General features: G+C 44.0%; 2 protein-coding genes across 3 annotated transcripts; both read right to left on the minus strand.

Moving 5' to 3' along the window:
* Positions 1-5,812: 5,812 nt before the first annotated feature.
* LOC143367919 (uncharacterized) lies at positions 5,813-17,754 on the minus strand. The gene is made up of 2 exons (XM_076810189.1): positions 17,550-17,754; positions 5,813-7,171 (listed from the first exon to the last, which is right to left on the minus strand). The coding sequence occupies exons 1-2, from the start codon at positions 17,752-17,754 to the stop codon at positions 6,189-6,191; spliced, it is 1,188 nt and encodes a 395-aa protein (XP_076666304.1). The 3' UTR covers positions 5,813-6,188.
* Positions 17,755-23,236: 5,482 nt separating this feature from the next.
* Positions 23,237-25,510, minus strand: LOC143367605 (uncharacterized). 2 transcript variants are annotated; one of them, XM_076809584.1, is made up of 3 exons: positions 24,607-25,510; positions 24,012-24,515; positions 23,237-23,910 (listed from the first exon to the last, which is right to left on the minus strand). In XM_076809584.1, the coding sequence occupies exon 1, from the start codon at positions 25,065-25,067 to the stop codon at positions 24,612-24,614; it is 456 nt and encodes a 151-aa protein (XP_076665699.1). In that variant the 5' UTR covers positions 25,068-25,510; the 3' UTR covers positions 23,237-23,910; positions 24,012-24,515; positions 24,607-24,611. The 2 variants fall into 2 exon arrangements, with proteins under 2 accessions (XP_076665699.1, XP_076665700.1); XM_076809585.1 differs by having other exon boundaries at positions 24,001-24,515.
* Between the last annotated feature and the right edge of the window lie 835 nt (positions 25,511-26,345).

Consider the following 26,345-nt stretch of genomic DNA (forward strand, 5'->3'; position numbering starts at 1 on the left):
GAGGAGATTTCATAATGCGTTCGTAAATTTTTAGTCTCTCCTTCAGTTCCTTTAGCGTTTGGGCTGCATACAACGTCATCTTCTGACTCGCCTCTTCGGGAATGCCATCGACTATATACTGTATCAGGGCCTCGGTTTCTATTGAACCCCTGGCAGCTATTTCTTTCATTACTAGAAAATACTCTTGAAACGATTCTTCGCGCTTCTTCTTTCGGTTGCACAACAATTCGTGCAATTGAGCACTATTAACCTGCGTCGAGAACTCAGACAACAATCGGGACTTCAAAATCTTCCAATCGGAGATTCCGCGTTCTCCCCGCAAGAAGGTCTTAGCCAACCCAACCAGTGACTTTTTTGCGAATAGTAATCTTTGTAATGCAGACCAACCTAGGAGTGCAGCGTTGTCCTCAAAATCCGCAATCCATGCCTCAATAGGATATCCGTCGTCACCATTGAATGGACGAATGGTATCCTCTATATCACGAAAACTCATTGTGAACTGCGGTGGAGGGCCGGTACTGGAGATTGACACATAATCTTCCGCGTCTTCAGTCCCATCTTCGTTCGGTTCTTCTTCTTCTTCCGATGCGACTGCGTTGGAATCTGCCGGCGAATTCAGGCGTTGAATGTTCGCCAAACTCAAACAGATCCGTTGAGCCAGTTCCTGGACAGTGCCATCATAATCCAATCCCAGCACGTTGCATATGGCGACTAGATCTCCAAGCGAAAAAGTTTCTGCCGCCCATGAGACTTTGGCCCGGAACTGGGGTGTTTCTTCAGCAAATGGAAATCCCTTGAATGCCCGTAGCCGCTTCCTGTTCTGTCGATCACCCTCTTCGAGGAACAGAAATTTGTGCAGGGTCACAATCTGCTGCGTCGGTGCTTTCGCAATTCTTTCCTTCACTGCCGAAATTTCGTTCAAAGCAGCCATAATTTCGTGTCTTCCACTTAAAAATGCAATATAAAGACTACACGAGTCACACGAAGCCGCACCACAAGCACGTGGTCGTATTCCAGTCACACACAGACCGAATCACAATAGCACGTGCGTCGTATTACCCGAATGGCTCGAATGGCACACAATGGTGTATCCCACTTCTGAATTTGTGGTAATAAAATAGTAGATAGTTTATTAGAATGACAGGTTTAGGTTAATACAGTGTGGGAGTGTCCGGTCGTTCTCTCACAAGCGTCCTCCCCCCTGAGGGCGCTTCTAGCACGCACAGGAACCATTCCGGAACGGTTCTGCGTGGCCGTCGGCTTGCCGGCACATGGCTGCGTGGAAACCCCGTCCTAGATGATGTTCCTCAAATCGGGAAGCTCCTACGGTGGTACCCCGCTGGCTGACGAGCCGAGCGGGGAGGATCCGTAGTCTTCTCGAGGCGAGGAATTTCGTCGAAGATGGGGGCCCGACCGGAAAAGTCCATTCGCTGCACCTCCTCGCTGGTGCTCCTGGGGCCACGTCGAGCTGGTTCTCGGCGTTGGTGCGTACGCAGGAATGGCATCCGTCCCTTTTTTCCTCGCTCGGTTCGCCGAGTGAGGCTCCCTTCCTGGAGGCGGGAAGTAAAGCCGTGGCCTTGGTGATGTTCCGTGTCAGGTGTTCTCGTTTTTTCGAGGCATCCGCCGCGGGGCCCCTCCACCTTAGAGAGGAAGTCGGGGTGCAGTTTGCCCCCGGGAACCGTAACCCCCACGGTGGAACAACGACCCCTCGGAGTGTAACAACTCGAGGGTACGCGAAGCCGTGGGGAACGGGGGGCTTGCCTTAACCGGCCGGCCCGCGAGGGGATAAACCTCTATAATAAGTCCCTCCTCCTGAGCCCCAGTTGTGGCAAAGGGGCACCCGGTCTCCTTACAGCGAGGCCGTGGTGGGCAGCGTGGGGGCACGCTGTCTAACTTCGATCCGTCCGGTAACTGCCGCCACCGGACGCAGCTCGCCGCCCTTCGGGGTCCGAGCATAGGCTTGCATCCGGCAGCTCGCCTCTACCGGATGTCGACCGTCATAAAGCGAGTGCTCGTGGGAATCTTATGGAACCTCGACCCCCCCCCCCCCCCCCTTCTGTTGACAACCCGGCTTCTCACATTGACGACGACTTTTTGGATTCTCTGCGCTATTTGCGCGCGCAGCGGGATGCGGATCTGCATTCCGCTTCGGGCACGGTGTGCGCCCAGGGCTCCCCTTCGTTTTCGACAGGTAGCGACGCCCAACGTGGGACAGACGGCGATGCACCAACGTCGGTTGGTGATAGCCATTTTTTCATTGACCAGGCTGCCTCCAGCCTTGGTACAGCGGCGAACCCCGGACGCGGGGGTGCCGCGCTGGCCAACAAGGAGGAACAACAGTCTTGGAAATCAGGGGGCGGGAATGCGCCTGGCGCTGGTCGCCAATCCGCCCCGGGACCCCTGAGTTTCCACCTCAGATCAAGAACGGGAGAGTGCGACGAGGGGGCGTCGCGTAGTGAAGAGGTGATTGACATCGACGCTATTGTAGCCGAGACTATGGCAGCGCGTCGCAGAGATATTGCGACAACTCGCCATGGCGGCGGGGTTTCTCCGAGCGCACCATCAATACGCTCGATGACGGAGGTCACTCCTCAGGAAACTGAGTTTCTTGAAGGCCTCCGCAGGAACGTTGCCGACCTGCACAAAATGTTGGGCGGGAAAACCGCATCTCTTGGCGCAGCGTCGAAGCATGGCTCCACAGAGTCGGTCAGATCTAACGCCACAGCGGCATCCTTGACGTCGCTCAAAAACAGCCGCGTTATTCTGACTCGCTGTGACGCCTTTACGACGGGCGCGGTCCAAATAGCCTCTAAGGCTAGCGCTGATGATACGGAGGTCGTCATCCCCGACGTAGTAATGACGGATGTCGCAGTGCCACACATTCAGCAGAACACCGTTGCTGATGGCAGAGATTGCTCGTCTGCTGCTCGCCGGCCGTCAGTGGCCGGTTGGTCCGATGACAAGGGTTGGGTTGACCTTGGCATTCCTCCTGGCTCTGATGTCAAGAGTTCCCATGTTAATGAAGAGGACACGGGGAATGATCATGGCTCCCCCTCTGCGGGTGGCAGCGACGCTTCTTCCGTCGAGATGGTGGGTGGTGTTGGGCGCACCGTCCGTAAAGTCATATCGGACTCTGACGGGGACCGCGTCTCCATCCGTAGTAATGCCGGTAGTAAGGATGGCTCTGTGAGCCGTAGGGGCTCTAACTTGTCCGGTAGCGATACTAGCGGAGGGCGTCCTGGCTTCGTCCCCGGCAAGAGGGGTAGAAAACCAACCGTGTGGACAGACCCTGCCAAACTGGGGCCCGGCATGAAGAGCTTGCCAGGACGCACAGAGTTGCGCAATTGGGCCGAAACCCTTTCCATCCGTGAGTTGTCAGAGGTTGCCCAGCACGAGTTGGACTCGATTGCTGCAACAGTTAGCGCTGCTAGGCGCCTTAAAACTACTGATGCGCGCGCTATACGTACAGCGTTTCGGCGAGCGTCTGCTATTGCGGACGAGCTTCGTGGCAGAGCGGACAGGGGGGAAAATCCGGACAAGCCGGCTAGGGAGGTTATCTTCCGTCAGGGTGCCTGGGAAAAGCGCTCCCACAAACTGTCGGCACAAGTGAAGGCCCTCACCGAGCAATCCCATTCCTTGGAAGAGTGCCTTCACACTCAAGACAGGGAGCTGGAGTTCTTAAGAGGTAAATATGCCCGCCTTGAAACGCGTGCATCTATGGCCGGGGTTGATATCTGGGTGTTCGAGGGGTTAACATTCCGCCCTGGTGCTCCGATCTCCACACGCGAGGAGCTTTTGCCCTCCTGTGTCGCCTCCTTTGATAGCTCGTGTATGGAGGTGATTCCGGGCCCCTTCTCTGCGGCGAAGCCGAGTCCTCTTCCCGACGGTGCCCCACAGGCGAAGAAAAGAAGGTGGGAGACAACTCCCCACCCTGTTGCGGCATCTGCTCGGGGTTCTCTGGCTAAGAGTGCCAGCGTTAATGCCTCCCCTCCGGAGCAACCGTGGGACATAGTCCTTCGAAAAATGGAGGAGTTGGAAAGGCGTTTTGAAGGGCGCCTTCTTGCGCTGGGTAAAGTTATTGAGGCAAAGGGTGCGGCCTCCCGTCCGACCCCGTTGGCAATGAAGTGGGCCAATATCGGCCGAACGGACAATAGTCCGTTGACTTTGGCGGCAAAGTCTTCTAATAGGAAGATTAAGCCAGGGGCTGCGGGTGCGCCTCGCGTGAGTGCTGGGCCAGCGGTTGCTTCTTCTTCTGCTCCGCCTGTGCCCAGATCTAAAAAGAAGAAGAAGAAGGGTGCCTTGATGGCACCGTTGTCTGGGAATGGACCGGCGGTGGCAGTTCCGCCTCCAACGACTGTGGTGCCCACTGTTATGAGCACCAAAAAGGTGAATGCAAAGAAGAAGGGGTGAACATCTTTGTCCCAGGGTCGTGGTGTGGTCCCGTCTGGGGTTTTGCCTCGGAGCCTGTCTGGTGCCTCGCCGCCGCCTTCGGCTGCGCAGGCTAGGCGGGCTCGCCGGGTGGCCGCAAAGGCGGTCAAGAAAGTCAACGTTTCTGCGGTGCCTGCCACCAATGCACCGCCTGTTCCAGCTACGGCTGTGGTGTCTGGGTCTCGTGCGGCTTCAGTGGGGAATTGGGCCAGTGTCGTCGGTCGTGGGGCCAAACATTCGGCTAGCGTGCCTTCCAAGGGGGTTGCCGGTGTACCCGCTGGCTCTGGGATAGGCGGGACTGGTACATCTGCAAGGCCGTCCTCTGGTAAGCCGGGTGCTGCCGGGGCTCCGTTGCGCATGCCGCGTCACCCCAAGACGGCGGCGGTCTCAATCACTGCGCCTGCTGGGGGCGAAGAATTATTCTCGGCCAAGGTGGCTAGCGCGATGGCGGCTATTAGAGTTGCTGACTTGGGGATTGCCGCTATGCGGCCGAAACGCGCGGTCACTGGGGGGCCTGGTGCTAGAAATCCCGGGTGCCCAAGGCATGGCAAAAGCTGCAGCTCTCAAAGCTAAGCTTGACGAGCACCTAGCCGGCACCAGGATCAAGGTACAGTGCCCCCAGAAACTTGCCGAATTCAGGATCTGTGGCCTTACCGAGCTGGCCACTGAAGTAGCGATACGTGACGCGATTGCTGCTTAGGGGGGATGTCTACCGGATGATGTGTCCACTGGGGTGAAACGCCGGGACGCCGGCGGTCTTTTTTCTTTGTGGGTCCATGCACCTGCCTCTGCGGCGGCCAAATTGGTCAAATTGGCCAGGGTCGTCGTGGGGGGCGCTCGTGGCTCGGGTTCTGCCGCTGGAGCAGAGGAGGTTGCAATGTTTCAGGTGCCTGGAATTCGGTCATGTCCAGGCCAAATGCAATAGCCCGACCGACAGGCGCCTCCCCTGTTACCGGTGCGGCGTTGAGGGCCACAGAGCGCGCCAGTGCACGGCCACCCCATGCTGTCCGTTGTGTACAGCGGCTGGTTTACCAGCCGAACACAGGACGGGGGGTCCGGCATGCCGGCCTCCCGCTAGGGTAACACCTAGGGCTGGGGTTTGGAGGGTCCCTGGGAGGGGGGTTAAGACCTCTGGGGTCGGTTTACCGGCCCTGTCCCCTGCGGCGGCATCCGGTATGGCGCCGTCCGCTTGTATTGCGATGGCCTCGTCGGCCTCTTCCCCTGCAGCGGCGTCCGGGATGGCGCCGTCTGCTTGTACTGTATTGCTTCCCTTAGCTTCTGTCCCTGTACCCGAAGCCATGGAGACCACGGCCCTGGTCGCAACTTCTGCGGCCAGGACTGGCCCGGGTAAAAGAAAAATTGAAAGAAAAGTCTACTGGATTTTCAAACCGCGATGGTCTTTGTTCAAGGTATCCACTTGTATACCAAGCGTATTTAAATAATTCCTGAAATCTCGGAGAAGACAATTGAATATGTGTGAGCGATTGCAATTTGATGATATTATTTCGCAAATGTAAATTTACGTCAAGATTGTATAGTAAGACGCGGTCTGAAAAAGTTCTTACAAAATTTTTCCATATCCGAAAACCAAAAACGTCCAGCGGTTGTATCAGACCTGTTGTTCCTTTCGGTATGGTTAACGCAATAACTTGTTTGTTGGCCGGAATATTTTGTTGAAAAGTAGAAGGACAGTGGCCGCTCCACGAATCAAGCAACAGAACACTTTGAGATCCAGTCTTCGGTAAAAAGACTTGTGTTAACTAAATGTTAAAATGGTACGATGTCAACTTCCCAGATTTCGAAGCAGTCAAGAACACATTAGCCGGTCTGAATAATGTTTTTTCCACCCTGGGACCAAATTCTCCGGTAGTTTCTTTTAACACCATAAACAGGGGTGACAGTAACTGACCGCTCGCAGAAATCGTAGGGAGAATCGTATAACTATGCGTGATTGAAGATACTGATTGCACGGATGCTTCTATAGTCTTTCCACCACGGTGTGTCAACGTACGACCGGAATGGATTTCTAAATTAAATCCACTCTCATCTGCGTTGTATACATTACTTGGATTGTGTGTAGCAATGTATGGTTTTACCTGATTTACGAATTCGGAAGAAGTTAAATGTAAATGTTGCTTGTCTTGCTGTGCGGAACGGCTGACGAATTTTGTAACTTTTCTCGAAACGATGTTGTGCACTTTTTTGAAATTCATGATCCAGGTATGGCCAGCTTTGAATGTGGGAAGATTGACCTCCTCTTTTGCTTTTAGCGCCCATCTTCTTATATCAATGTCATGTATCAATGAGCCCTGATCGATAGCAGTTTGAAATTTGTCCAACACATTTTGCACGATAGATAACAGCTGTTCTCTGCGTGTACCGTCGTTCGCCAACGCTGCTTCCCAGCGATACAATTGTTGAACTGATTTAACTTTCCTGAATTGATGTTGCACACTGCCGAGAGATTTTCTATCTTTTGAGCCGCTTCTCCAAAACTCAACAGCTCGAATTTTATAATTTAAATCTACGTTACCACTTTCCCCTGGGACACACACATCATCAAATTCATTGATAGTAAATTCTTCGTCTTCCTGGATATTATCGTCTTGAACAAACTCACATTCTTGGGGCCGCGCTAGATCTTCAAATTCTAGGGTTGTAACATAGTCGGTGGTGAATGAAACGTCATTCTTACTATCAACTATTATGGTAGGTATGTATAATTTCTGATAATTCGACTTCCCTGTGATTAATAGGAGACGGCGGTATTCTAGATATATGTAGAGCAGTTATCAGTAAATTAATTACATTCGCCGGATTTATGTGCACCATTTTATCGATAACTTGTACTGCTTGCAGTTAAAAGAATGCCAGTGACAACGAGTATGAAGTTGAGCTGCGAAAACTTGGTATTTATAATGAGGCCGAAAGATACGGATACAAGGATATCTCATTCAAGATAAGTTTGTTTCTTCAAAAATGGCATGACTAGTTAATCTTATGCATTAATAACGGAAACTTTACAAACAGTCATGCGAAATTATCAATAATTAACCATACACTTGAAAACACCTCGTGCAAAACAAATATGTATACCATTAAAAATAGCTCGATAAGCTTCTTTATTTTATAAGTAATAAATTCAGAGTTGGGTAAAATGTAATCTAATTACATCTTAAAAATTACGATTAAACTGTAATTGTGTAGTTGATTAAACATTATTTTCTGTAATCGTTAATTTAGGTAGTTCACCATTTGGTTTCGTCAACTACCTAAATGAACGATTACAAAAAATAATGTGTAATCAACTACACAATTACAGTTTAATCGTAATTTGTAAGATATAATTAAATTACAGTTTGCCCAACTCTGAATAAATTATACATAATACACTTTAGCATCATTGAATATTATCACATTTGTCACCACCGAGTCTTATTATGCAACTTACTATGTGTTGTGAGCGCGCAACCGTGCGAACCGTGTACTTGCCATCGCGTAACTCCATAAGCTGATAGTGCATTATACAATTCATATACACGGTTGAATTCACAAACAACACCATACATTTTTAGTTATTATATAAATGGAAGAATTGTTAAAAATAACGTGAGATAAATTTTTTTTTTTAGAATAAATTTTTTTTCAAAAATTTTGCTACCGTTATTTTGTAGCGCTTATTGCGCCATTAAACTTTTGTTTGAAACATTTTTTCTGTCTGTTGTACTTTGAAAGTTATACGTGAAAAAGTGGAAGTGGCAATTTGACTTTGAGGTTAGTTTTCACCCCCTTAAAGGGTGATAGGGCACAAATGAAACACACCGTTGTTCTTGTTTTGAGTCAGTCTAAAAACCCACAAAGTTGCGTTCCAATCGGTGAGTCCGGGTTCGCGGTGTTCCCTTGTGAGTGATACTTTTAAAATGCAAAAATGAAATACATAACCTATATTATTAGATATTATAAAATAAAAAATATAGGATTATATAAAGAACAGAAATTTTTGAATTACAGATATTAAGAAACAAAATTTTAAAATACTATGTTGGGTGGGCAAAACACTCCTATTGATTTAAGTAAAAAAAGTTGTAATCGACCGTCGTTTGCGCGTGTCGATTACCGGTGGGACGGAGAAGGGATTTGGTGCCGACTCAGTCGGTATAGCCGGGTTCAGCGAATGAGTAACCACTGGGTAACAAGTAACAAGTTCTTTATTGGAGCGTGTTTATTTAATGTTACATAAAGCCTGTCGTTTATTCTGTTTCCAATTGTTTCCGGCGGTGGCCAAGCTACGGGTCTCTTGTGTCGACGGACGTGTCGTTTCGCGGGGGCAGCGACTTTGGCGGCGAGTCAATAGGAACTAGGAGTCGGATTTGTGGAACACGTTCTGCTCGGAATGGCCTTAAGAGGCGCGTTCGTTTGAGAATCGTACAATGGAGTTTCAGAGCGCAATTTCTCGGGCGATTTCGCGCGGAGGCTGGTTACGGTACAGTGGTGGCGATGGCCGACCCCCCTGACACACCTCAAGGAGTTCAAAAAGCGAGCGTCTTGTATTGCTTGATGCCGTATAGCGACAGGCACAAGAGCTCCTGATTCCGCTCGCCGCGGCCTTTATATCGTGAGGCCGTACATCTTCGCCCGCGAGATAGGTATTGGGCCCGCGGCCGCCTAGCGGTCGCGACGCGAACTAACCCCCCCGGCCTCGGTGCCGGGCGTTCGCATGGCTCGTGACGTGACTTCGTCACAAAGTTATGTTTACTACATGGATGCTGGCGAAACCCGAAAGCTTCTTATCTGTCGGAGACAGATTTGGGATTGCAAAATGTACAGGGCACATGGCATTTCGAGAAATCACCAATGTATTAACAAATTTGTTATCGGATTATGTTAAATGGCCAGTTCCTGAAACCTATGATGCAATATCTCGTGTATGTTCATAATAATTATATGGGAACCCTCATTCCCTGAGATCAGATTATCCAATGGAATGAGCGGTTGACGAAAGGAATTTTCCTGCGTCGAACTCTCTGAGCCTGACTGCGAGGACTCTTCACCTATCACAATGAAAGGAAAATTAGCAACCCACCAATGCACTATGCAGCATACGTCCTTGACACATTTTCCATTTTATACAATAAATTCTCCTGTGGGGAACACGGAATAGAGAATTACTCAACCCGTGAAGCGTATCTCACGCTGGAAACAAAGGCAATTTATATATTGTCCTCTCCGTTTTGGAACTTGTCCATGAACTCACTCGTAACCAAATAACTATTTGGATGCAAAAAATATCTTGTACGAGCTGATACAGAAACATTGTTTCTCCCTGGAAATTTATCCAGCGTTTTTATTTGCCAAGGAAACAAAATGACTTCTGTATGATTCGATCACCGATATCAATAGACATCGTGTCGATCACCTATCTGAAACTGAAAAAAAGAGGTTACACTTACGGCGTTTCTTTAAACGACGAATTACTTTATTCTGCTTGTTCATCTCCTTTCTTAAATGTTCAGCTCCTTACACACTCTGTTCTCTGTGTCATCGACACTACGGTTTCTCTTAATGTGCTCCATTATATCTTATGAATTTTAATAAAATATATAATATGCACGTGTGGCTTCTTTGGCACAAAACAAAAGAATGATGGGCTTGGACGGAGCGACTCGGGCCATGGAACGGGGACCGAGTTCAAGGCTTGTTTCTAGGTTTTATCTGTAAACCTTGTGACGATATTGGCATAAAGTCGAAGGTCCTACGAGGTGATTGAAGTAGGAGGCGTGTAATACAATCAAATATATTGTACGACTGTACAGTGTTTTTTTTTATTTATAACATCAGTACCATGTCTCAATCTCAGCTGTCTTTTTTAGGTACAAAAAACCCATAATTAAATTCCTCATTGAAAAATTTCCGACACATTTGTTGCGTAACATATATCGTTTCATTTTTTTTCTCATTTCTTCTTTAAACAACAAATACATTTAACTAATACTAAGGCCTTCATCTAAATATTTTCTGGACGTATTTTCCCTTCCGGGAAAAGACGCGAGATGATCGCGAGCAACTTGTTGGAATTTTTCTGGTATTCTATGAGGTCTAATGTTATGCTTTCCTCTTTCATCACTATTGATTACGAGACTGCTGTTCATATATTTTTTCTTTTTATCAGCTGTTCTAATCCATTGGTAGGAAATGCATTTTTTTTAACATTTATAGGGAAATTAATATATTTTCAATTATATCCATTAGTATTTATAATTTTCTTTATATTTAAGATGTTTACAATTTTTTTACTTACGCACCTAATGTATTAAGAAAGGTTTTTTTACAAACTTTAATTAGTTTACTTCCGTCTGCCAAAGAAAAACAATGACTAATATTTTTTTTCTTCGGTTTTTTCTCGAGCTCAGAATCACTATCATTTGTTTCATTATTTCGAACTTTCTCAGAATGTACCCAATTAGTTATACATTGTTACTGTTTACTTCAATCGCCAAGTTGCCAGAATTGGAAAAAAGCTGTTTTTTTGCACCAGGATAATTTTTTTGAAACAGTGAAAACGACACTTATCATTGTACCCATCACGCATTTTTCTACTTTGTATCGGTAATCCTTTCCTTCTAATGCCTTCGATACCCAAATTGCGTGCATTTCTTGCTTTCACGTCAATCCACGAATCCTTATTTCGAGTTCTACTTCTATCAACAGGTTTTGTTTGATTATGTCTTACGTATTTGAAAGACGGAGCTACCCACAGTCTCAAAAGAATTGTCACGATTAAGACCATTTTGCTCATAGTTTTCATTGTTATTTGGAATTGCTGTATCAAAAATAATTTTCTCTTTGAGCTACAACATCGGTGTACTCTCGAACTGAATGCAGAGTTGGGCATTAATTAAATAAAAATTTATTTAAATAATGGGTCGAGTAAAGGTTACTTTAACATTAGATTATTCACCGAATAAAGTTATTTTTTTTTATTCGACGAAAATTTATTCGACGAGAACTTCTTTGATGAATATGATATTGACAAAAATATTGTAAGATCAGAACTGAATAAATGAGGTCGAAAATAGAGCTGTTCAAGTACCCGGAAAAAGCAAGCCGAGCCTAACTAACCGAGCGGCCCGAAAGAACCGAGACGGCCAGAAAGAACCGAGACCGCCTCGGTTCTTTGGGCCCGCTCGGTTCTTTCGGCCCACTTGAAATAATTCAATCCTCTTGGTTCTGTTCGAGCCGCCTCCTTCCTGCGGGCCTCTTGAAAAATTCAAGCTACTTGTTTCTATCCAAGCCGCTCGGTTCATTTGGATACTCGGCTCGGCTTGGTCGTTCAAGCCGAGTTAGGCTCGGCTTGTTTTTTCCGGGTACTTGAACAACTCTACTTCATAGTAATAACTCCTCCCTCTGGCCAACTTCTCTCGCACCGAATACGTCAGCGCGTGCTTTTGTTTTGTTATTCCAACGTGTGTTTATACGCGAGAGATAAGGGATTCGTCTTTAATTCGAAGGGAGGACGATGCGGCGGGACCACGCGGCTGTCAGCGGACCACCCCTTTTCATCCTGTGTCTCTCCCCGAGGCGTATTAATGATGGATAATACGTACTATAGGAGGAAGGACGATTACTTGTATAAATACGATAACTACGTTCATTAAAGGATGAATATAAGTAAATGATGGTGTTTGCGCTAATGTTCGCGCTGGCAACTCGCGAGGATCGCTTTTCCGAAACGTGGCAACGCACGACCACGCACGGCAACGTCGAGCGTCGATCGTCAATCGTCTCGAATAGTGGCAGCAAATAAGGTCCTGCTGCGTATTATTGCGTTCGCCGTAACTTTACCGCGCGCGCGCGTGAGAATTGGGCTTCGCGGCTCTACACCCCGGCCGCTCTGTTGTAACATCGGTCCCCGACATTGTCTTTCGATCTCAGCATTGTCATCATCGGAATGACCGTCGCTACTTTGGTCACTCAGATTAAACAAACCTGACGTCTATTTCTTTATATTGTCTGCCGCCGTTGTTATAAAACGAGGTTCTTCATGTTCGCCGACTTTATTAACCGCATAACGGTCGCCACGCAAAATGTCTGAAATTTGGTACGGACCCAAATATTTTGGTTGTAACTTACTGCCAGGTGCAACCTGGACTCGCTTCATCGCTACTAAGTCGCCTATTGAATAAATTCTTGGCTTTTTTTCGCTTTTTATTATAAGTACGCTGATTCTCTCTCTGAACCTTTTCGATTGTTTGCTTAGCCCGTTCACGCAACGCATCCCAGTTTTCTTGTATTTCTCGGACCGTTTCATCCTCGATGATTCGCCTCAATTCGATATCGTCCTTCAACCGCATGATTTTTCCGTTTAACAATTCAAAGGGCGATACGCCAGTGCTACGAGACATTAACGAATTAATGTACTGCTGTACCTGGTCCACAAATTTGTACCAGTTTTCGAGATTTGGTGCCGAAAGTTTGGTAAGCACAGGAATCACAATCGGATTAATGTGCTCTACTTGCCCATTTGCTCGCGGAATTCCAGTCGCGATCAGTGAATGTTTTATTTTTTATGTTTGGTCACTTTCCAGAAACATGTAAGAATTGGGCTTCGCGACCCTACAGCACACATCGATAATATGCTGCATCTAGCATATTAAAGGTAAAATTTGGACTTATACCCCTAGCACGGTGAAATAGAATTCGAAGAGACGGCCACCGTTTCTCGTTTACCTGACTCTAGGAGTCTGAAAAAGTAGTCTGATTTGTATGACATTTGGGGTACTTTTAATCACGAAAACACCAGGAATCCATTGGTGTCACTTTAATGTCGATACGATGAAGAATAAGGAATTTCTTAACAGGGTAAACGATACAGTTATTGACCAGGCTACAGTAGTTGACCACTTCAAATTTCTGCCGCCATAGTCTAATGCACATGCGCGCTTCCGCATCAATGATGCACTTTGATGAGAAAAGACAGTTCTACCTTTTGTCTCAACCAAGAATCTATGATTTCAGTACAAGTATTTCGCCGTGAGATCGTTGGAAAGGAAAACGTGTAATTTCAACTCTGAAAGAAGGTAAGGGCTTAGCGGGTGTCTTTAGAGCGGCCACTTGATTATTGACTGTATAATCATTGTTCAATTGTTTATTCTTTATCGTACCGATATCGAGATTCCGATTACGTTTTTCGATGTAAATCACACCAAATGCCATGTAAATCGGACTATTTTTAACGAAATTAGCTTGAAATCATGTAAATCAAATTTTCTTCTTACTTCCTTCATGATGGTCCGAATTGCATCGTTCTTGGTGTTAGTTTCATTGGCGAAACATAAGGAATCGATTGACGTTGTTTTCGCAAAGATCTGATGAGAAATGCGGAAATCCTGGTCATTTCTCACTTCTTAATGGTACTTCAACCCCGGGTCGAAAGCCATCAAATTCGGTGAGGCACCACGGAGGGGGGGGGGTGACCTCGCCACGTGGTGCCAGCCGGCATTTCTTTGGCAGGCGTCGCTCCAGAATTACTCTGTACAATACAGTATGTACATACGGGTGTCCCACTAAGGAATGGACAGCGCGATATCTCTTAAAGTATTGTCGATAAAAATATAAAAAAAATAGGGAATTGCATGGTTCGAGGGGGCCCATTTATTAGCGCGAACGAATTTTGTTTTCGATTATTATTTTAAAAGATACGATGGTCAAGTTCGGTTTTTCAAATGGAACTATTTTTTTTTGAAGACCTGAGTTGATAGTGCGTTCCAAGACAAATTCAATAAGCTTTAATGTATACACTTTATTTCCACTGGTTTTTAAGATATTGCGCTTGCAAATTTACTGATTTTCACTGCAAGAAACCCCTCTGGAATGGCAAAAACCGGGGGGCGGTCTTACTGGCGCCACGGGTGGCACTGCCTGTTGAAATGGATACTTACCTGCCAAAGGTCTATGCCAGAAATGGCAGGCCCAAAGGCTGGACAATTCTTTTCCGTCAGTAATGCTACTTAGGTAGGTACATCTGCGGTATCGAGAAGCGCATCGTTACTTTTATTTCGCACTTGCTTCTACGCTCGGATGGCCGGTTCTTTTGGGAGGGATGCAAGTTGGATTGGTTCTGATACCATCTGCTCCCTATGGTTGAAATTTAGTCTAGCAACTTTCACTCCTCCTAACCTAACCAATCCAACTTGCATCCCTCCCAAAAGAACCGGCCATCCGAGCGTAGAAGCAAGTGCGAAATAAAAGTAACGATGCGCTTCTCGACACCGCAGATGTACCTACCTAAGTAGCATTTCTGACGGAAAAGAATTGTCCAGCCTTTGGGCCTGCCATTTCTGGCGTAGACCTTTGGCAGGTAAGTATCCATTTCAGCAGGCAGTGCCACCCGTGGCGTCAGTAAGACCGCGCCCGGTTTTTGCCATTTCAGAGGGGTTTCTTGCTGTGAAAATCAGTAAATTTGCAAGCGCAATATCTTAAAAACCAGTGGAAATAAAGTGTATACATTAAAGCTTATTGAATTTGTCTTGGAACGCACTATCAACTCAGGTCTTCAAAAAAAAATAGTTCCATTTGAAAAACCGAACTTGACCATCGTATCTTTTAAAATAATAATCGAAAACAAAATTCGTTCGCGCTAATAAATGGGCCCCCTCGAACCATGCAATTCCCTATTTTTTTTATATTTTTATCGACAATACTTTAAGAGATATCGCGCTGTCCATTCCTTAGTGGGACACCCTGTATGTATGTACATATTTTTTCCAATCAAAATGCCGAATCATATCAAGCTACTTTATAAAAAAAAGTTTTTTTTCTTTTCTGGCGAAGATACGTTGAAAACTATCTAATACTGGATCTGAAGAAGTCGATAAAAAATTTAAAACTTCTTCGTTTGTATTGCAATGAGAATATTTTGAGTGTACATACAGTTTTTTCTATACTATTTAAAACCTTTATTTCTGGCGTCTTGGGTCCCTTCTCCCAATTAGCCGATAGGAAGGTTGCCCAAATATTGTATAATTTCGTAGGAATGTATTAACATTTTGTGAACAGTGTATTGGTACCGGGATAACATGGATACAGGTTTACAAATTTTTCTGCACATTCCATAGTATGTATATTTATCAAATTCTTTTAGTTTTATTGGAATTATTGACGTTGTTTTTTTAGAACGTCGAACGTTTGTATGAATTGTATGTTAACTCTTCCTTTATGAACTTCCTTCACAATGTTCGTCATTTTTAGTCCTAAAAATGGGATGTTGCATTTTTCCCCTATTTCTTGGGATTCAGCACCATTGTGCGACATGGAATACAGATAATTACTCCATGATTGACAAATATTGCCAAATCTTGTTTTCGCAGTTGCAAGGACAAATATATGTTGATTATAAAACAAAAAATAAATTTGCTTGGAAGTTTCCAGAAGGTAACTAAAAAGCCGACAATTGCTGATATTTCTTCTGAGTTTCTTATGGAAAAAAACTATATGTAACTAATTATTTGCTACTGCTTATCGTAAACGATAGTACTCATTTCGGTTCCTAAAAAATTTTTTCTTTTATATCACCGAAATTCAAAAGCCTCGATTTAAAATTTTACACAAAATAAAAACCTACAAACTTTGACACGTGTTTACACACAGATCAGAAGAGCTGCCATTATATTTTCCCTTTTTTTAGGAGCTCATATTATTAGTTTACAAGAAATATATAAAGAAAACATAATTCCATAAGTTTTGGATTTCAACTAGTTTCCCTATTTCTTGGGATTCTGTCCCACTGTGGCGATGGATCGCGCGGCGGACGCCGTTAGACTGTTTGGAGGAGTCAAGCTTTTGGCCGCCGCGGCTAGCCGCCCGCTAGGAAATTCTGCTATAATGGCGGAAACCAGACACTCATCGCATTGTGTTGCGTCTCGAGTAACTTAGGTAGCTGCCGAGGCAGACGCACTGACACAGCGGTCGGAAAACGCGTCTAGGAAATCCTTCCTTAACGTCCCACGCGGACTCAACCCCAGCGTTACTGTTCATCGGTAAAACAGGGTTGTACTACATTACCGCGAAACTTTTCTGTATTACCGCGCAGACTCATTGTACATATTTTTATGTATAAATTATAAACTAAGCGAATATTAAAGAAACAAATGTTATAGAAACATTAGAAATAATTAAATGTATGTACTGACAAAAGCACGAAACAAAACAAAATGTAATAAGCGAGTAAACCGCGAAATATTAAATAACGAGTCACTGCGCATGCACCACCCCGCCAATTTTCCAGTATAAAAGGAGGCACGCAGCGCAGCGCCGCATTCAAGCTGCATTCACAAACACGCTCTTCAGGTGATGAATGTTCAGCCCTAGAGGAAGCTTAAGTTTCAACCAGTGAGATTCAGCTCGCTCCGGAAACAGTAGCGGCCGCGCTGCAATACATATATATACATAGATACATAGCCACGTAACATAAATTACCATGTAAGATATTAAAAAAACACCAAGATAAAAAAACCAAAAACATATATATGATATGTGGATGGGTTTTTGAAGCATTAACACACCGTGATTCGTCTAAATATGAGAGATTAATTTAATTTAATAAAATGAATTAGACTAGGTTTTCTAATTAGGTTACACTAATTGCACGTAGTTGACTAACCTACAAATGAGAGAATCAACAATTAAATGTTTATGCTCCTACTTCTCTGTCAATCAGCACTTGAACAAATCTCAATTTTATACCTTAACACTAATCTCATCATCCACAATTTTTCTACAGGCTGGAGGTTAAATTATTTACTCGAATTCTCGTTATTTTCTCAAATTCTCTATCTCTCTATCTTTCTATTTCTTCGACAGCTCCCTCTCTTGTTCATCTGGTGGCGCCACCTCCCAAACGTCTCATTCTTGAAGACGCATATGCGTGTACATGTACACAAAGTTTACATATATATATATATATAATCGTAGCTGTAAAGAATGTTAATTATTATTGTTATTAAGTGTTGTTAAATAAATAGCCTTTGTTAAGTTTAAAAGCTTGTGTTGCAGCCGAAATCAGCGCGGCAACTGATCGGCCGATTTAAATGTGCGTGCGAGAGCGTGTAAACACGGTGACTCACCGTCCGGTAAGACGGTTGGCGACGTCACGCGTTTTTGCCGGATTCGAGCGTTGCGCGCTTCCGAGAATCCGGCAGTTAGTTCCTCGAACACCTTGTCGACATCGCACGCACGGATTCCCGTTCTTTTCTTTGTCGCCCAGCGACCCACGCTCCCAACGAAATCCAAAACGGTTTCACGAGCCCTCGCGCCCTGCGCATTGTACATAGTAGTACATATCTTGTTCGGGTGAATTGCGTGTTAATGAGTCGTGTCTATTCGTGCTGTCTTCCGTGGAGTGTTCGTCCTGCGTGTTAACGACGCCCACGTGCCGAATAAAAAAGGTGGTCATCCGTCCATCGTTGAAGTGCCTTCCTTCCCTGGCCGACCAGTGGCACTCCACATGCCTCCTCAGGCATTCATTTAAACAGCTTGGATTTCAGTCCTTAACTTCATTACCAACGAATCCCCACCTATCCTACACTCGAGGGGACGCCGCTCTCCTCTCGAGGCCTGCGATGTTCAGTTGTCTGCCGACAACAGAACGTTACAGTTGTTTGCTCACAACACATAGTAAGTTGTATAATAAGACTAGTTCTGTTTGCTGCAGGCCTTAATACATGACGGTGCCAAATATGATAATATTCAAAGATGCTATAGTGTATTATGCATGTAGGATTTTTATTATCAAAACTAAATACTAATACTCACACACACAAATACAGGAATATAGTTCCCAGGACCGTTTGAATCAGACAAAGGATCTGCGCGTTACACACGTATTCTGTCTGCCCTTCGACATTCAAACAGCGAATGCCGAATCTCGCACGCAACACAACAATAACGCTCGGATGCCTCGTTCCCAACACGACCGATTCCTACATATTGTTGGTCCAGCGGTTTCGACCTGAATTCGCTCCTCCATATTCGACATGCGCGCCTCAAAAGCCGCTTGTGTCTGACGGTCGGCGGCTTCCCTCTCTTCCCTGCGACGGTCTTCCCTCTGCCAGCGGGCCTCGTCATCCCTCCGCTGTTCCCGCGTCTGTCCCACGATGCTTAACTGGAGGGAGGTGAGAAGCTCCTGTATGGAGGCATCACCCGTCGCTGCAGGAGAAATGTTCGAAGAGGCCGCGGATGCGCGAGTGGGCATTCCACTTCTGACACCAATGTTATAATTTCGGCTCGGCACAGCAGGAGTTTAATGAGAAAGTACAACAGAAGCAACAGAACATTAACAAGAACAGAGTAACAGATATAACCGTATACAATCACTAATACGCGAGAAATATGTAAGTGTCGATGCGTCTGCACGTAATGGCGTCTGGCTATCGAATGACAGCTTGACAGGCGATCGATCCGATCGCCTTCTTCTCGCTGTCCTCTTGTTCCTGTCACGAGCACCAGCAGGCCCTGGATTCCAACCAAAGGGTGCTCGCAACAATATATAATCTATTACTGATAATATAAAAGAGATATTGCAGCTTATTTAGCTATTTTTAGTGGTATTCATATTCGTTTTGTAGAAGGTATATTTAATCATTTGATAAAAGTGTTGATACAATTATCATATTTGTTTTGCACGAAGTACATTTAGCATGTGATGTTTTCAAGTGTATGGTTAATTATTGATAATTTCGCATGACTGTTTGTAAAGTTTCCGTTATTAATGCATAAGATTAACTAGTCATGCCATTTTTGAAGAAACAAACTTATCTTGAATGAGATATCCTTGTATCCGTATCTTTCGGCCTCATTATAAATACCAAGTTTTCGCAGTTCAACTTCATACTCGTTGTCACTGGCATTCTTTTAACTGCAAGCAGTACAAGTTATCGATAAAATGGTGCACATAAATCCGGCGAATGTAATTAATTTACTGATAACTGCTCTACATATATCTAGAATACCGCCGTCTCCTATTAATCACAGGGAAGTCGAATTATCAGAAATTATACATACCTACCATAATAGTTGATAGTAAGAATGACGTTTCATTCACCACCGACTATGTTACAACCCTAGAATTTGAAGATCTAGCGCGGCCCCAAGAATGTGAGTTTGTTCAAGACGATAATATCCAGGAAGACGAAGAATTTACTATCAATGAATTTGATGATGTGTGTGTCCCAGGGGAAAGTGGTAACGTAGATTTAAATTATAAAATTCGAGCTGTTGAGTTTTGGAGAAGCGGCTCAAAAGATAGAAAATCTCTCGGCAGTGTGCAACATCAATTCAGGAAAGTTAAATCAGTTCAACAATTGTATCGCTGGGAAGCAGCGTTGGCGAACGACGGTACACGCAGAGAACAGCTGTTATCTATCGTGCAAAATGTGTTGGACAAATTTCAAACTGCTATCGATCAGGGCTCATTGATACATGACATTAATATAAGAAGATGGGCGCTAGAAGCAAAAGAGGAGGTCAATCTTCCAACATTCAAAACTGGCTGTATCTGGATCTTGAATTTAAAAAAAAAAGGCACAACATCGTTTTGAGAAAAGTTACAAAATTCGTCAGCCGTTCCGCACAGCAAGACAAGCAACATTTATATTTAACTTCCTCCGAATTCGTAAATTGGGAAAAACCACACATTGCTTCACACAACCCAAGTAATGCATTCAACGCAGATGAGAGTGGATTTAATTTAGAAATGCGTTCCGGTCGTACGTTGACACACCGTGGTGAAAAGACTGTAGAAGCATCCGTGCAATCAGTATCCTCAATCACACACAGTTATACGATTCTCCCTACGATTTCTGCGAGCGATCAGTTACTGTCACCCCTGTTTATGGTTTTAAAAGAAACTACTGGAGAATTTGGTCCCAGGGTGGAAATAACTTTATTCAAACCGGCTAATGTGTTCTTGACTTTGTAATCGGCCGTCGTTTTCGTGTGTCGATTACCGGTGGGACGGACAAGGGATTTGGTGCCGACTCAGTCGGTATGGCCGGGTTCAGCGAATAAGTAACCACTGGGTAACAAGTAACAAGTTCATTATTGGAGCGTGTTTAATGTTACATTAAGCCTGTCGTTTATTCTGTTTGCAATTGTTTTCGGCGGACGCGTCGTTTCGCGGCGGCGACGACTTTGGCGGCGAGTCAATAGGAACTAGGGTGCGGATTTGTGGAACGTTCTGCTGGGAATGGCTTTAAAAGGCGCGTTCGTTTGAGAGTCGTACAATGGAGTGTTTCAGAGTGCAGTAGGGCTCGGGCCTAATAGGCGCAGAAACACCTCTCTGACGTAGGTGAAGCGCAAGATAAATTTCGGCCGATTTCGGACGGAGGGTTACGGTACAGTGGTGGCGATGGCCGACTCCTGACAAACCTCAAGGAGTTCAAAAAGCGAGCGTCTTGTATTGCTTGAAGCCGTATAGCGACAGGCACAAGAGCTCCTGATTCCGCTCGCCGCGGCTTTTATATTGTGAGGCCGTACATCTTCGCCCGCGAGATCGGTGTTGGGCCCGCGGCCGCCTAGCGGTCGCGACGGGAACTAACCCCCCCCCCCCCGGCCTCGGTCCCGGGCGTTCCTATGGCTCGTGACGTGACTTCGTCACAAAGTTATGTTTACTACATGGATGCTGGCGAAACCCGAAAGCTTCTTATCTGTCGGAGACAGATTTGGGATTGCAAAATGTACAGGGCACATGGCATTTCGAGAAATCACCAATGTATTAACAAATTTGTTATCGGATTATGTTAAATGGCCACTTCCTGAAACCTATGATGCAATATCTCGTGTATGTTCATAATAATTATATAATATTTCATATTTTATTTATAAAATTGATCAGATATAATATATCAATTGCAGGTTTTTAAAACACGTTCACAAGGTTTCCCAGGTGTAGTAGGTGCGATTGATGGTTGCCACATACCCTGCAAACAACCTGTACATAATGCAAATGATTATTATAATCGAAAAGGTTACCATTCGATAATATTACAAGGTATGTATAATTTAAATATTTATAATCAGTAACAGTTTATTCATTTTTTTTTATATTGGGGTATGTGATAACAAAGCACGATTTACAGACGTTTTTATTGGACTACCTGGGCGCATACATGATGCCAGAGTATTTCGCAATAGTCCTTTATATAGTGATATAACAAATAATGAAAATCCTATGTTACCACCAAATTACCACATAATTGGGGATTCTGCATACCCACTATTAACAAATGTCATGACACCTATGAGAGATAATGGGCATTTGATGAATTGCCAGATTAGATATAATACAAAATTGAGTTCAATCCGTTCTATAATTGAAAGAGCGTTTGGCCTTTTAAAAGGCAGGTATAGAAGATTAAAATATTCAGATATTTCCGACTTTGTGTTGGGCAATAAAATCATAGCATCATGCTGTGTATTGCATAATGTTATTATTGATGAAGATGAGGACGACTTTGAAATAAATGAAAATGAACAAAATGAAGATGTACAAAACGAAGATAATTTACATCATTTAAATCAGAATGCCATAAATAAAAGAAATAACATAATTTTGTTATTTTAAATATAAATATCTAGTTGTATTGTGTTCTTTATTGGTTCCCCTTACATACAGTAATGTCGAGTAATCTATAAAAAAATAAATAGGTTCTAATTATTCACATGAAAAAACAATACATTAATACACTGTTTCAGGTTTTTTATTTTTCAATGATTGTTTGTGCAATGCTTTATCAGTACATCTAATAATTTATTTCTATCTGCCTGAATTTGGTTGCTTTCAAGAATTCTGTTGCTTAAAACGTTTATGGCTTCAACTCTTTTATCTTCAGTTTCTAACTGTTTCTTCCGTAAATTGTATAATTTTTTGCTTCGGACATTTGTTCCTTCCTGATGGGTTGATGTTGATGGTTTGGTTAAATTGGGAGAAACTATTGAATCATCTGAAAATTCTTCCGAGGCAGAAATGTCTGGTCTTATTGTTATGTTGTCATTTGAGTTGCCAGGATCATCTAAGTCGTTTATATTACCTGTAAAATTACATATTGGTAAAAACAATGAGCTACTCGAATGAGTAAATACAGGTGAATATGTGTGTTGTGTATTGTTACATGTAGGGTTACGATCTAAATTCATATTAGCATCAACAGGAGCTGGACTACTTGGATTTGATGTATTGGATACTGGAGTAGGTGAGGATATTGTCGGTCCAAAATTTATTGTTTTGTCTTTAGTAAATATATTTTCGAACGCATTAAAATATTCCCACTTTACGCGTCCACGACCAGTTGTCGTTTTGTTATTGTTGTCTTTAATAGTCATGTATGTTTTTTTCATGTTCCTCATTTTTCGATCCAATATGTCTACAGTGACAGTGTTTCCATATTTTTGGAATATATCCACAATTTCCGTCCACAGTTCTTTCTTTTTTATTGTTGGGTTTCTGAAACTTAGTAAGCGTTCTCTATAGCACTGTAAGAGTAATCGTGTTGTTTTCGGACACCATTTGAAATTTGAATGTGTAACATATACAACCGGAAATTAGCATACATATACAAAATTAATAACATGATGAAGCTTACATCTAATTCACAAAAGTTTTTTTGGTTACCTTCGGTAGTACAGTATTTCCTCGTTAGCGACTCGATTTTGTGTACACGATACCGACTCTTCGCTATCCCCACCACTTTTGTCTCACTCTTGCCCGGCGAAAGCTAGAGCGAGATGGAACGAGAGCGAGCGAGAGGCACTGAAAGCGAGCGAGGACGGTACGAGACCGACGACGCGTTGATGTTTTGTCTCGCTCCGTCTTTCGGACGCCTGACACTCTGTCCTTTGCGTGCGTGACGGGCGTGCGCGATGGTCGCAAACGCTTACCGTGGGCACGAAAACCGCTTCGCAACATCTTGACGCAGGCCCGTCACAAATCTTTTTTGCGCCCTAGGCGAACTTGTCAAATTGCGCCCTTTATTATAATACATTCATTTGAGTTTATTGATGACCTTACTCTGAATTTTTATTCGTAGTTTAAAACAGTTGCAGTGCAATTTGTAATATTTTATTTTAAAGTATATTTTCAACAATACCAGCAATGAAAATACCATTATGCACCTCTTGTCGACTTTCCGCCCTAGGCAGTGGCCTAATTTTGCTTATAGGGACAAGCCCAGCTTACAGGCAGAGATCATTATGTACATAGCCAAAGAAAGTACATATATAACGCGTCTTAGACTAAATAAATCATTTATACTTTTGAAAAATGAAATTCTAATATTTTTTATTTCATGTACATATTTGTAACAACTATGTCAAATTTCCTAAATGAAATGAAGGCCAATCTCGACGTCCTTCGTACAATTATGTATCTACTCCGACTGCGCATGAATTGTTGCTTGGTTGCTGATATATACACCCAGCCCCAATTCTCTCCTAAAATATTAATAGGTACTCCATTATTGTATGTATGTATACGTAATATATGAAATGCATTACATACATATTATTTGCCATGATAATTACGTAATAGACACCTGGTTCCTTTTGTCTGATAATGATCATGCAGAGGGCCAATCTGCATCCTCCTCGAACGATTTTCTTACAGGGGACACTAGATAGCAAACAATATCAGATGTGGATTATGTACTTCGCCCGCACTTAATATGTACATTTGTCAATTGGAATGATGCTTGCTCTTCGTACCAATGTTCAGATTCGTCCATCCCTTCCATAGTTCACCGCGTTTGCCATTTTTCTCTTTTCAGGCCCTGATTCCGAAACATTACGAAGAATGCCTCATGCTGTCAACAAGTTATGTAGTATTAATCCTTACTGCCAAAAGCAAAACTGACCGTCATACATGCTTAAGAAATAAAACTTATCTTTTTTTCCGAGATTGATGACCAGGTGGTTTCTTTGCAGATCCTTTGACGTTGACCCTGTCCTTTTCCACTTGGATGCTGCGATGTTCAAGCGCCGTAAATATCCCAGCGGCCCGCAAATCTTGAATCCTTGTAGCCCTGATTTCAGTTCGGACACTGTAAAAAAACCTATTTTTTCATTTAGTCAGCAATACATACATACTTGAGAGCATCTTGTAAATGAATCAAAGTCTGATTCACAGCTTACCTTCGCTAATTTAATTTCTTTTTATTCCGCAGGAAATGGTTTCGTAAATTTAAGATCGTGTCTTGTACGAATTCTGACTCGTCTTGGGCGTACATTTGCAAGTCGTCAAATAGTTCCTGCAAATGCCTTATTCGCCTGTCTTCCGTTGAAACATCATGATTCAAGTTTTCCTGTTCGATATCTTGGTCTTGTTCAGTTTCTGCTACCGGCTCTTCTTCTTCTTCTTCTTCATCTTCTTCTAACAGGTCTTCTTGCTGTGTTTCGTTCTGTTTCTTATTGTCTTCCTCCGTTTCCTCTGCGGATAAAGTTACTATTTCCTCGCATGCGTTTATATATTCTACAAGTCTTTGTTCAGAAGGTTGTTCTTCTATTATTTCGCCAATCATGGCTTCCAGTTGAGCTTCTAACAGATCAGTAGGCTCCTCTTCCGTGCCTGGTGTGACCGGAGGGATGGTCCCCATAATTTTTTTCCAGGCATTCGCAACATTTATGGGTTCGACATCTTCCCATACTTCGTGGACAAAGTTTATGCAATCCTTTAAATCGTACTTCCGGTGAAATTCCTGTATTCCACCGGGGTATTCGGGGATTCACCGTAACATTTTGTGGCGGAACGATCTTTTCATCTTTGCGATAATGCCTTGATCCATGGGCTGTAGAATGGAAGTAGTATTAGGTGGCAAGAACATGATCTCGAAATTATCGGCCTTGCATTTGGACGGTTCTATCTGATGTCCTCCAAAGTTATCCAACAATAGAAATATTTTACCACTTCCCCCACTCTCTAATTGCCGTTTCCTCACGGCGGGCTTAAAATGGTTTTCATACCAATCTGCAAATACATTTCGGTCCACCCAGGCGCTTTTCTGCGATTTAAATATCAGTGGTAACTGATTTCTTACATGCTTCACCGATAGCGATGTATCGTACGAACAATGCATATAATAGCCAATACTGTACACTCTGTGGTGCTGATACATGCACAATTGGTGCTCCTCCGCTTCCTTCTGACTATCCGCCGTTATCTTTAGGATGCACTCAAGATAGGAGTCGTTCTTTCCTACCATGGCCGTCGAAACTGAGCAAATTGTTGCCCTGGCTGGGCAGCAGAATGGCGCAGTCATTCATCTGCGCGCAGTCCACTGCGTGCGCCTCCAACTTCTCAGTGGATCTAAAGTAGTGCAGGCATCTATAAAATCAAATTTTTATTCAATCTTTTTTCGCGAGACATTTCAACATTTCACAAGTTTCCATGCGCACCGATCACAGATGAATTTCTTTCCATTGTGTTGACTCAACTGCATGCTCACAAGTCGGTTCAAGTTCTTGATTAGCACAAAGTGCCCCACACCGCCATGCTCTGACATCGGTGTGTACAGCAAGTTTACGTGCTGATCCCTCTTGTGGTTGGTGAGGTGCAGCGGAAAGATTGTAAATATTATTTCCTTCGTTATCTTCTCCGCCTCCGCCTTGAAACTGTATACATTCACCGATATGTCATTCTGCCGCTCAAACTTCCCAATTTGCTTCATGGACATTGGAAACTCAATGCCCTTGAGATTTAGCACCAATGAATAACGTGGGTATGAACTTTGGCGATGAGACTTCCTTTTGACAGGCTGTAGAGCGGCGACCACTGCCCACGCGAAACATGCATTGTCCTCGGGTTGTACGCTAATCGTTGCTCTCTTCAATGATATTCCTGTTGGCAACTTGAAGTGGCATCCCGCGTGCAGTGG

Source organism: Andrena cerasifolii, chromosome 4 (assembly GCF_050908995.1).
Source record: "Andrena cerasifolii isolate SP2316 chromosome 4, iyAndCera1_principal, whole genome shotgun sequence".
Classification (NCBI taxonomy): Eukaryota; Metazoa; Arthropoda; class Insecta; order Hymenoptera; family Andrenidae; genus Andrena; species Andrena cerasifolii.

Coding starts and splice junctions, on each gene's coding strand:
- LOC143367919 (XM_076810189.1), bottom strand. CDS start 17,754: ATGTACAATGCGCAGGGCGCGAGGGCTCGTGAAACCGTTTTGGATTTC. Junction 7,172..17,549: donor GCCAACCGTCTTACCGGACG/GTGAGTCACCGT, acceptor TATTAATCACAG/GGAAGTCGAATTATCAGAAA.
- LOC143367605 (XM_076809584.1), bottom strand. CDS start 25,067: ATGGGGACCATCCCTCCGGTCACACCAGGCACGGAAGAGGAGCCTACT.